Raw genomic sequence first — 12,477 nt, forward strand, 5'->3', positions numbered from 1 at the left:
TCTTCCTTTCAACTTTTGTCTCCCAGTCCTTCCCTCTGTACTCCACAGACTGTCAGCAGAGTAGGCCCTTTTGGTGGTGGCTCTGTGGCCCAGGTGTGCAGTTCTCCTTCTGCCTGTCTACTGGGGCTGATCACACTCAGTTAGTACAGCTCCTCTGCTGCCCAGGGCTTTGCCGATGTGCAAATGATTTGTTCAGGTTTTTTCAGCAGCACTTCACCGCCCACCCAGCAGCTGCTGCCTAGGTTTACATAATGTCTGACTATATCTTTCCAGCTTATTTTATCATTGCTGACAAGAATTAGCAGGAAGTAGTTTTATTTCTGGAGCGCAATTAAAATATCTTAAATTGTATTATTTATTTTTTTTTTTGCAGAAAAAAAGGATTTGTTGAGTAACGGAGTTAAAGACTCATGTTTGAAAGACGACTGCCCTGTTTCAACATCCAAGTCAGTTCCTGGTAAGCTCTACAGTTAAGTTTAGCTTAAACTTTTAAACCCGTTATGAAAGTCATTGTTGAGCTGACAAGATTTCGTGTTTTGACCGGGGTTGTGGGCGTGTTAGTGACCTTTACGGCAGTAGTCAGTTCCTGAAAGGTTAATCACATGTGCACATACAGACACACACACCCACACAATGAGGCGTGCACACAAAGAAACTTGATGAGGCAGAGGGGGTGACTCACACTCCTGTTTGTTCTCCTGCATCTCCATGGATCACCTGCACTATAGGGGCACACACGTGTTCTCATCCACATCCTTCAGCTCCTGTTTTTTCTCCGCAGTCATGCTGTGCATGGCTTTGTCCACTTCCAGTGTGCAGTCCATGTATCGGATAAATAGCATATTCTTTTTCTTTTCTGTTCATTCTCACATGTAAGTTTGCGAAGGACGTGAAGATGTTTATTGTCAGAGACAACTGAGTGGTCATTTTTTGAAATAGATCAAACTGTATACTGTGAGTAGTAGAGTTTAGTTTTTATTTAAATTCACACTAATGATATGAAAAATTAATTGTGCTTGTGAGTTTCAACTGAGCAGAACCAATTAATTTGAATTATTTGTGTTATTATTATTATTATTTCCTTTAACATGGTGATTTGTGTGTGTCTTGTAGATGAAGATGACGGGACTGAGCGGGCCTGTGACACTCTGCTCATGTGTATAATCACTGTATTGAATCATGGACTACGTAATGGAGGAGGTGTGGGAGACATTCTGAGGAGACCCTCTAAAGAGGTCAGACAACCTTGAAATTACCAAATGAAATTTGTTTGTCCATGTATTAGAAAATGTTTTCCTTTACTTGGTGACCATTTGTTTTGACTGGAACTATACAAACGGAACATTCATTTACTTTCTATCCCGTCTCCAGGACCCTCTCTTTGCGGCCAGAGTGGTTTACGACCTCCTGTTCTTCTTCATCGTCATCATCATCGTTCTCAACCTCATCTTTGGTGTGATCATTGACACGTTTGCAGACTTAAGGAGTGAAAAACAGAGGAAGGAGGAGATCCTCAAAACCACCTGTTTCATCTGCGGTGTGTACACCTGTGTGGTCGCTGACGTCCAAATGAAACGGTATATTTGGAAGAATTTGTATTAAATGGTGCTAAAATGTTTTTCAGGATTGGAAAGGGACAAATTTGACAACAAGACCGTGTCCTTCGAGGAGCATATCAAATCCGAGCACAACATGTGGCACTACCTTTACTTCCTGGTTCTGGTGAGGGTGAAAGATCCGACCGAGTACACCGGCCCTGAGAGCTACGTCGCCCAGATGATTGCAGTTAGTAGACCAAATATTCATGCACTGTGTCTTCATTTAGAAGCACGAGACTGCACTGCACTATTTTTAAGGTGGCACACAAGCACATAAACACACCCAAGCATCTGTTTATTATTCCAGGAACATATGGACAAACAAACAAATTCATTTCACCCCATAATTCATATTTTGTTGGCAAGCTGTACCGAGCAGATGAGCATACAGATGCCTTAGTGCTGGAGTCTAAAAGTTTCACAGCCCTCCTTAGTTAGCAGACTTGCACAGTGTGCTGCAGAAAGCGTGATCCTCTACAGAAGACGAGCGATCGAAAAATGAGACTGAGCCTCTAGGCCTGTGCCAGGCATCCCAATTTATTTTCCTTCCTGCTCAATGCTGGAGAGAGAGAGATGGCTCTCGGTGCTCAGGTAGTCTTCAGTATACTGAGCTCCTAACCTGCTGGGACACAGTGTGGTTAAATAGTAATTAAACCCAGTCCAGCCCTATTATCATCAATGCACCAACTTGCTGCACTGACACACAGACAAGAAGTTGAAGGATGTAAGGGCGGCTAAAGGTGTTGCTGTTAGGTTAATGGATTCAAATGAAGCCTCAGAGTACAATGGCACATTTTGTGATTAACATTCGGCCGTGATGGGCATAAGAATGGCGCAATTATAATGAGCAATTTGCATAACAAACAGGTGATAGACATTGAATTAATATGCATCAGCAGGTCTTCCAACAGGTCGGTTCTGTGATGCTGGGCCAAGGTATTGCTGGGTGATGAGGCAATGATGAGTCAGGAATTTGTATTAACACCTCCTAATATGCTGAGGAGCAGGGAGACACAGAAAGAGAGTAACACACACAATAAACAACTACTTTCTTTTCTGTGACACTGGAAACAAAAAGCAAAGAGAGAATCCTGTGGTTAGATGGTAGCCAGGATGTCACCTACTTATGAGCTGCATGGAGAAGTGAAAGCAAAGTTTTTTGGAGTAAAACTTTTACTAAAATCATTGTAACATAAAGTTGACAAGGAAGGATCCAACCATGCGGACCTGTTTGCATCATGCCCATTCTTAAAAAAAGTTGTTTCTTCAGCCGATGGTGCAATACTTAATTGCTTGCCAACTGACACATAGTAAATGACTCTAGATGAAAGAGTGCCGGTGCATTGACCTAAGCTGTAAAGGATCAACTGATAGTAGTCCACGGTGCTGATCTCTGCAGCAGCGTGCTCTGTTTGTCTCCTCCACGCCGCAGCCCCAGAGCAAGTTTTGCTTTGTCTTTATTGCGCCACTGTGCAACAATTTTAATGTGACATTTGTAACAGCTTCTATAACTCGGCCTGCCCCGTGTTTAAAAAGAGCTGAAATCTGACGATCTCACACGTGCACGTACACACACACACGCGCTCTAATAATAATTGCAAGTGATGTGGTGCCAGGCAAAAGGATCTTGTTACACCGTGTGTCTGTTCTGCCGCTGTGTTGTGTGTGTGTGCATGGATGTGATTCAGTGTGCGGGTGTTTGTGTGTAAAATTATGACAGCGACTACAGGCCGAGCAGGTACTGCAGCAGCCACAGCGCTGTTACATAACCCATCTCAAGTGGCCTGCTAATAGCTCAGCCCTGCCTGGCACGTGCTCTCCTGTCCCTTTCTCTCGCTCCGTCTCTCGCGCACACAAAGTCATTGTCACGCCGTGAACCTTTCATTTACTACACAACACACATGTGACACATTGTCTGCAATAAAAACAGCAACAAAAGTGGACTAATGTCCTGTGTTTGTGATGTAAAGTGAGAGCAGAGGTCAGATTTTGCTTAATGGGATGTAGTACGGCTGGGGCTCTTTATAAACTGCTTAAGAACTTGTTTGTGTGTCTGGCAACTGTGATATCTGTGTACTTGTGTGGTAATCTCCGTGTGCTGCCTCACTGTATCTCTGGACACGCTTCTGTATCTTAGTGGTTGTTGATTACAAGTGTTGTGTATCATACAACACCATCGACTCACCCACAGCTCTGTCCAGTATAAATAATACACAGTCGCAGTCACAGTGAACACATTTCATAATAAATACATTTGATAATTACACTTTCCATAAGTAATAAATAATGAGGTGTTGACCAGTATCTTAAACAACTGCAGAAATATTTGAAAATGAAGTAAATTATTTCTTATTTAGAATATTTTTTAGTAAACAGCCCTGAGGAACATTTGGACCTGGCATTCGTGTGGATGTTACTTAGACATGTAGCACCTACCTAGACCAGACCAGGTACCCCCACCCCATTGCTACCCCCTGCAGGATGCAGCCTGACACAGGCACACACACAAAAACAGTTTAGGAACAACTAAAAAAAAAACGTAGAAACAGCACAAGGTGTTGACCTGGCCTCTAAATTCACTAGATCCCAAACAGATCAAGTATCTGTGGGATGATCCACAGAGACCCCTCCCATCAACCCATAGGACCCAAAGGCCCCCACTAACAGTTACCAGACACCACTGTTACCAGACACCACAGGACACCCTCAGAAGGTCCATGTCCATTCTCTGATGAGTCACAACTGTTTTGGAGGCACAAGGGAGACCTACACAATATTAGGAAGGTGGTCATAATTTTATGCCTGATATATACTGTATGTCTATATAAATATATATAGAAGTATAGACTTCTCGATCATTTTACAGCTGGTTTTAGAGCATGAGTTTTTAATGTATTATAATGATGCAGATTGCTTTAACTTCTTAAAATGTCCACACCATCTCCTCAAGACACAAAACGACGAGACTGTGAACTGCACCTTCCAGTCTTGCTGTTATGCGACGGTAGCATCCGGTGCTCATTACATCCGAGGTTGCTCCCGCTCTGTTTTCACAGCACCGACCTGACTTTTCCTGTTTAGTTTGTAGTTGTCTGCGTGACCAAAGTACAGTATGTACACGGCACGCGGCGAAACGCACCAAGTCTTCTGGTGAAGGCAGCAGAGGGAGAAGCACATGAACGTCTGTAAATGCACGCTCACTGAGGTGTTTAAATTGATCAATGAAGCAGCACTAAAGCCCTGACTCATCGAGTCAGTGCAGCCGGGCACACAGTGAACTCCTGTACATTGAGCTTGGCGGCTTCTTCAGATTCTGTACAGTCAATGTTTAACTTCATCTCTTAATTTAAGAGAGGGCGCCTCTAAACAACATGGATATTGCATTAATGCCTCTGAGGTTACTTAATCCATCAGCTACGGATGAGCAGATCAGATAGTCCTCAGTTGCAGTTATGTTGAAGCTTTGTCTTTGAGCTCACACAGCCCTCGTTGTGTTATAGAAATTGTGAGAAAGGAAACTATTCTTTTTAATTTTATCGTCCCCTCTGTGCCAGAGGCCCAAATTAGCCGAAGATTTTCAGACAAGCTTTTGCAGAATGGCTCGATTCATGCTATGTACGTAGCTCCGTCAGTCTAACTGCTTCCTCTGTCGTCAGCAGGGCAAAGAGTCAAAAGGAAAACTAATGTTGAAAACAGCCGAAATAAAAAAGAGCAGTAAAGAAATCGTGCACATCTTCAGCTACAGATCTTCTGAGTGAGATGTAACTGTAAAAAGTCATCCTGATGATAAATTTCAGCGTAAATTGACGACGAGGCTTTTTCTCGTAGTAACGAGCGTCCAAATATATCACAACAGTTTAGAGAACATCATCTAATTAAAATCTCTTTCAGTAAATGAAGCTTGACCTATTTTTAGATTGTGAAAAAAAAAAAAAAAAAAGCCCGGAAAGCAGCTCAGTAACAGTAACATGTGGAGTTGGCTGCTGCACACAAGGCCCATTTCTCTGTTTTTGCATGTCTACGCCTAAGTTGAACTTTGAGCTGAATGTCACGACACGATGAGCGTTTTTAAAAAAAGCAGAAAATAGCAGAACTTTAACGTGTCAGTGGTAGTGTTGCTAATGTTATAATTAGACTCATAGCCGAAGCTGAGAAAATGCCGCTTAAGCTGATAGATTATAAGATAAAAGAATGAAGAATGCACACACAGGTCAGACTGATGAACAAAGCTTTAGAGTGTGAGATGTCCTGGATTGATGATGCACGGATGGGAAACACTTTATTTGGATAACAAACAGGCTGTAGTTTTCTTCTGTAAATATTTAGTGCAAGTTTTTGTCTAATCCACAGTTTGAACGTTACAGGGCTTTAATAACTCTATCCCTTTTATATTTGTTTTTTATTTAAATTCATATAACTGATGGAGGCAGCTTTGCAGCACACAGGTTTGAAAGCTTTAAGAGCCAAAGGCAAAATGTGTCACAATTTTAAAAACAGTTTCCATATTTTTAATTACTTTTTGGAATAAAACAACAGTTTCTGGTGCTCATTATGAATAATTACTCACAGATCAGCCACACCATTAAAACCACTGACAGGAGAAGTAAATAACATTGACCATCTTGTGACAATGCAATTTTTGTGCTGGGAAACTTTTAGAGCTGGCATTCATCATCTCCCATCTAGACCAGACCAGCCCCCGTCCCCCCCACCCCATAACAATGGCACTTCTTGATGGCAGCAGCCATCTCCAGCAGGATGCAGCCTGACACAGGCACATACACAAAAACAGTTTAGGAACAACTACAAAAAAACATGAAAAACAGCACAAGGTGTTGACCTGGCCTCCAAATTAACTAGATCCCAAACTACCACAGAGGCCCCTCCCCTCAACCCATAGGACCCAAAGGCCCCCACTAACAACATCCTGTTGCCAGACACCACAGGACACCCTCAGAAGGCCCATGTCCATTATCTGATGAGTCACAACTGTTTTAAGGGGCACAGGAGAGACCTACACAATATTAGGAAGGTGGTCATAATGTTATGCCTGATCAGTTTTTAATAATAGTTTCTTTTTCCTGTTCCTGAATGAGTGAGTTTAGATGATACGTTGCAGATATTCATGTCTCACTTAGTAAAGAGTGATAAACTCATTAATTAAAGAAGCAAAAACAAATAACCCACACACGGCACATCCACCACCCCGTCCACCCTCGGACTGCTCTCCCCTCAAGTCCTCTTCTTTGTCCTCGGCGTCTCACACTCGGATCAGTCTTTCTTTCCCCGCAGTCTATTCTTATATAAGAGTAGGTGGGAGAATACCTCACTCCTCCTACTGGACTTAATGTGGTGCCAGTCAAATCCCACTCTCGGCACCTTCTAAGTAATTTTTATCGGAAGAACTGGCAAAGGAGTATTACATAAGATCAGCTGATGGCAGTCTGTCTCTGTGAAACCTACCTCACTCTCAGAGATGCACAGGAGCACGCGTGTTGCAGCAAACACACACACTCACCGTGCGTGTCCGTGCAGATGTACGGAAAACAGCGCGCGCACACCCACACGCGTACAAACAGGGACACACCGGAGTCCATTATATAATTCTATAGGTTTGTTTTGCTAACTGTGTTCTCCTGGCATCGCCGCGGATGATTTTTCTCTGTCCACTGCGCTGTTGGAAAAACAAATAAACTTCTTCTGCACGGGAGCGTGCGCACACAAACACACACACACACACAAACACAGAAGTCACACTATACTCCCAGTTGTGTTCTTGATAAACGACAGTGACTCATCCCCACATCAACATGGTGTTTAAGGAGTGGGTGAGAATTGAAATGCCAGTTACTGTTCATTTAGTGTATTATTGCTATCTGCAGTATCCAAGAGACAGCCGTGCTACTTAAGAAAAAAAAAAAAAATCGACTCTGTCAAGTGCAAAACAGAGAGCAGCTTCCATTCTGATTAGATGATTAATATTAAACCTCCTGTCTCCAGTTACCACTACCTCCCTGTTTACCCTCCTCCTGCAGCCTGGCTTTAGCGCTCCCTACAAGTCTATGTAAATCTACCTTTACCAGTGTCTGCGCCAGCGTACTGTTGCCGCCGTCTCTCTGACCTATTAAACCAGCTTTATTCCAGCCTTTCGTTCCTTTCACCTTTTTTTTTTTTTTTTTTGTCTCACGTCCCGTTTCCCCTTCCTTCCTTCCTCCTCCAGGAGAAGAACTTGGAGTGGTTCCCCCGCATGAGAGCCATGTCTCTGGTGAGCAGCGAGGGAGACAGTGAGCAGAATGAGATGAGGTCTCTGCAGGAGAAGCTGGACAGCACTGTCACCCTGGTGGCTCTGCTCTCGGGCCAGCTGTCTGAGCTCAAGGAACAGGTAGAATGACACTTTTGTTTCTGAAAACGTATCCTTCACAACAACGCCTTGTTCGGTTGCTGCTCAAGTTGACTGTAGGGTTAGTCGATCCACGTGCCACCTGAGGTCTTAGGTCTATTTTTCACCTAAAAACACCCACGGGGGGAGAGGCCACATGAAAGAGCTTGCCTTCAGCAGTTTCCTTTCGCTATCCATCTCTTTACTGGGTTCAGCTGTATAGATCGCATCTATCAGTCCCTTGATGCTATTGAACGCAGCGCGACAGGTGACTATCACGTCAGCAGTCAAAGCGGCAGAGGTCCGCCAGCGAGCCTCTGGCCGTGTGGATGACTGGCTCCGCTGCTGCAGTGTGACTGATCACTCTCATCACCTGCCTCCTCTGCATGTGATTCCAGTCACAGGCCTGTCCTTGTTCCTCTTCTGCCAGATGTGTGAAAACAGCTCCTACTGAGGGAGGATCACACTCCAGTCGACAAAACAACAACAACCTCCGTCGACCTCTGCGAGCAGTAAAGTCGGTCCCTGCTGACTGGGATTCCACATGTAACCCGTTCCAGCAGCCAAATTGGCGTGCTGCTGAAGCGCTCTTGAGACAGAAGCGTTGACTCTTTGACTCTGTTTTGACTCAATTGCAGGCAGCCGTTCTAATCTGGGTTTATTGGAGTGTTTACTGACTAATAGCGAGTCACGGGTTTGGCAGGGATGTTACTGGATTCATGATCAACAGATATTTCAGTGTGCACCGCAAGGGCTGAGTGTATTTATCCAGAACTAGGTGAGGCCAAGCCACAGCTCTGCAGTCGAGAAGGGGAGGCCTGCCCTCATTTCAACCTCCGCTGACCTCAGCCCTTCCCACAGTCACTGCTCAGGTTTTGGATACGTGTCCTTCTATGTGGCTGGGTGACATTTAGGATTCCACACGGTCCCCTTAATTTCATTTGATGCGCATGTACGGTTTATGGTTTATGGAACCAGCGGACCTCATTGGTGACGTCAGCGCCGCAACCGCTGCAAATGTGAGAAACCGAGAATTTCTTCATCACGAACATCCCACACTCGCGCGCGCGCACACACACACACATACACACACACAATTACGCAGTATCGCCACATCTCCACACAAACACGCCCACGCATGACTGTGTCCTCTAATGAAGTTTCCAAAGGGTCATTTTAGTTTCCAGTCATAATCATGTTGACCAAGGTTTATTTTCACCTATGCACCTGTGGAGATTTTCTCTTGTCACGTGTTAGTCAAAAGGAGATTTAAGCTTGTTTTTAAAAGTGCTGCAGAATACCAGTTTGAAAAATTGCAGTTTGAAAGGAGTGTTGTTGTTTTTGGAACAAACTTCATCGGCTCTGGATATAAAATGCTTTAATTGACCTAATAAAGTGTCCGGTGCAACAATAACAGCACAAACATGGGTTTGCATATAATGTTTACGCTACGTGTTAAATTAAAAGTCTCTCCTGGATGTGTTGTCTCTGCTCTCCACAGATGACAGAACAAAGGAAGAACAAGCAGAGGCTCGGGTTCCTGGGTCCTCCTCAGCCCAACCATCACATCCCGGCTCACTGAGGACCGTAAGGCTCGAAGGGGACGAGCTGCTCGACTGCAGCCTGGCTATCGGAACAGATAGAAACGCGTGCACACAAACTCCAGCCTTAAGAACAATACATGTACTCAGATGTACACCTACAGCCACCGTGTCGAACTGCAAGAGGCCAGCGAGTGTTGACACATCATTTTTGACACAGCGCCTTGTCTAAGTCATAAACACCGCCTTATTGGATACAAAATGTGCCTTATGCGCCCACTCAGCCGCAGTGAGCACGCTCTGCAGGCCGCCTGTATACAGAAGCGCTCTGTGAATGATTGGCCAGGCACGGCACACATCTGCCAGTGTGGTGTTACTGTGCCAGACGGAGGTCGAGGCAAAACTTAAGGTTAAGTGTTAATGGTTTAGTGTTGGGAAAAGTGTGTGGACATCAATGTCTTGGCCTGAAATCCACCACTGTCACAGTGCTGATCAACCAGGCTCACAGAGGTCAATGATTTACCTGCAGGGGAAGCGTGTGCAATCTAACATCACACGTGCTCCCTGTACCTTTTAGATTTTACTTGGTATTTATGAGAACGGTTCATAACTGGAGTATTATTTTTTTTTTTTGCTAAAAGGAGTTATGCTGCCTTAGTCATTAACTTTTATAGACGCCGTATAGCAACTGCTGGAAGTGTGCAATTTTTAAGAAACAAGTTTAAACCAGTAACTGGAAACATAGGTTCCTTTGGGGTATTATTTCTGAATCCTCTGCGTTGTGTTTAAATATGCACTCACTGCACCACTTCAGTTGCCTTTTTACAGATTCCTGCAGAGTATATATTGTAAGTAACATAAATGTGAATTAAAAATAATGATTACCTGCGCAAAACTTACTTGAAATATTTTTAAGCCTAAATCTTATATTGGTACATGAGCTAGTTCTGACTGGAGATGATGAGCTCACAGTTCTTTGTTACGATATGAACATCCTCCCGTCTGTAGAGATGCCAGCTAATACTGTAATATTTACTGTCTTCTCATATCATCTTCATCTTCTACTGTCTCTTAAAGTTAGTTTTTTTAATTTTTTAGCGTGAACCATCTCTAACTTTTCTCTCTTGGACTGTGGTTGATTGTCAAGTCTGTACTAGTGTTGTAAATTTGCACGAACGAGTGGGAGAATGCGAGCGCGTCCGCTTGATGGTAACTGTCCCGTGACACTTTCGGTTAAAACACGTTGTGTAGAAAATGTATTTTATGTGTTCAGATGTTATAATAATAAATTTGTAACAAGACTTGCTTCTCTGGGTGCTTTTGAGTCAGCAGCTTTCTGGCAGACTTTGAATCGGTCCTCGTCATCGTCGTTGTTCTTGTTGTTGGGGATGAATGAGCGCTCCCACACATTCACCCTGACCCCCCTCTGCACGGAGCCACCCACGCACTCGGTGTTAACTTACTCACACTTGTACTTGTCCGTGAAGGGAACCCGGGACCTTGGGAGAAGAGCTGTCTCTGTTTCAGCTCGTGCAGCACGGGGCAGTCATCTAATAGTAAAGGCAATGTTAACACGTGCATTGTTCCTGCGGCCTCACTGTGCAGCTCTTTATAGATAATCATGGCATTCAGTTGTGCGTCATATCTGATATTTAGACCATATTTACATCAGTCTAATCCACTGGTTTTCAAAAGAACTTCTCCAGTTTCCGGGAGGTACTTATATGTTATTTGATCAACCTTAAATACTGATTTCATAAAAAACTAAATAAAAAAATGCAGTTAGCAAGAATTTTGAACGCTATTGTGCATGTTGCATTTGAGAAAAATTAGATGCAAGCAGGTCTAAACAGCTAATATGGGTGGAGTGAATGGGTGAAAATCTTAAAGTAAGGAGGTAAACGGATACATGTCAGAAAAGGAACAACAAAAAACAAATGAATAAATGGTTGAAATCAATAGTAATGGATAGACAAGTGAATTACTGTATTAAAAACATCTTGGGGCCCATCATCCACACACTGATCCACACTTACCTATGGATGTACAGTAATTCAGTGTTACTGTTTGTTTGTCTGTGTGTCTGTGCTGGTGTACTGTATTTATCTTTTATCCCCTCCTGTCATTTACCCTCTACGGAGAAGACCATCCTTCTTGGCTTCAGTTCAGTATTTACGCTGGCAGGGCCCCGCATTTGCTCCTGCTGCCTGTGACAGCCATTAAAATTAGTTCACGCAGTGCCATAATGGTGAGCAGCTGTCACGGCGCAGACATGGAGGGTAAAGTGCAGCATCGCTAGAATGTATCACACTCAGACAGGAAAGGGGGGGAGAGCATAATATCAGGACCATCATTACTGTCTGGCAAAAGTCTGATTGCCGTGCTGTGATGGCACTGCGTCGGCTTTCGCGTCACCTACTTAACAGACCGCTTCATACCCTGAAATTTATGTTTTAACCATGAAGCGAAAACATTTGACTTCCTTGTCCACTTATTCCAAAAAAAATCTAATTTCAGTCTGCTTCCTTTCATCCTCTAAGTACACGCTGAAGCCGTTCTGTGCATGTGAGCAGTGTTTTGTTTACTCTGTGAGACACATTTAGATCATTTCAGAATCCCTTTGCAAACCACACTCGAGAGTCACATGCTTTTCATGTGTGTTTTCAGTGGCGAGGCCGTGAAAACACCCAGAGAAGGTTAGTAGATACAAGGCAACGTCCCAAACACCTCTGTGGCTGGAAGTGGTTTCACTTGAGGACAAGGACATCAGTCTATATTTGAAGTGTAAACCATAACATAATCTATATGTATCGATCACAGGACATAAACAAGATCCAGCGTAGATGTGCGATGGTAATATTTCAAAAACAGGAGGAGAGTTTAGCCCGTTTTCGTGTTGCAGTGAAAGTTGTTGTGATTCGTGTCAATTCACACATTGATCTTCTGTCTCCTGCCGTTT

At 43.7% G+C, this 12,477-nt stretch overlaps 1 protein-coding gene across 2 annotated transcripts in view; it reads left to right on the top strand.

Moving 5' to 3' along the window:
- Window positions 1–10,819, top strand: part of itpr2 (inositol 1,4,5-trisphosphate receptor, type 2) — a 52,014-nt gene extending 41,195 nt beyond the window's left edge. For both annotated transcript variants that reach the window (XM_084554558.1, XM_084554559.1), the window contains 6 exons: window positions 374–457; window positions 1,114–1,235; window positions 1,372–1,537; window positions 1,625–1,785; window positions 7,819–7,980; window positions 9,479–10,819. In XM_084554558.1, coding sequence (XP_084410684.1) covers window positions 374–457; window positions 1,114–1,235; window positions 1,372–1,537; window positions 1,625–1,785; window positions 7,819–7,980; window positions 9,479–9,559 — 776 coding nt within the window. In that variant the 3' untranslated portion in view covers window positions 9,560–10,819. The remainder of the gene's footprint in view (window positions 1–373; window positions 458–1,113; window positions 1,236–1,371; window positions 1,538–1,624; window positions 1,786–7,818; window positions 7,981–9,478) is intronic.
- The last annotated feature ends 1,658 nt before the right edge of the window (window positions 10,820–12,477 follow it).

This window comes from Chelon labrosus (genome assembly GCF_963514085.1).
Source record: "Chelon labrosus genome assembly, chromosome: 11".
NCBI lineage: Eukaryota > Metazoa > Chordata > Actinopteri > Mugiliformes > Mugilidae > Chelon > Chelon labrosus.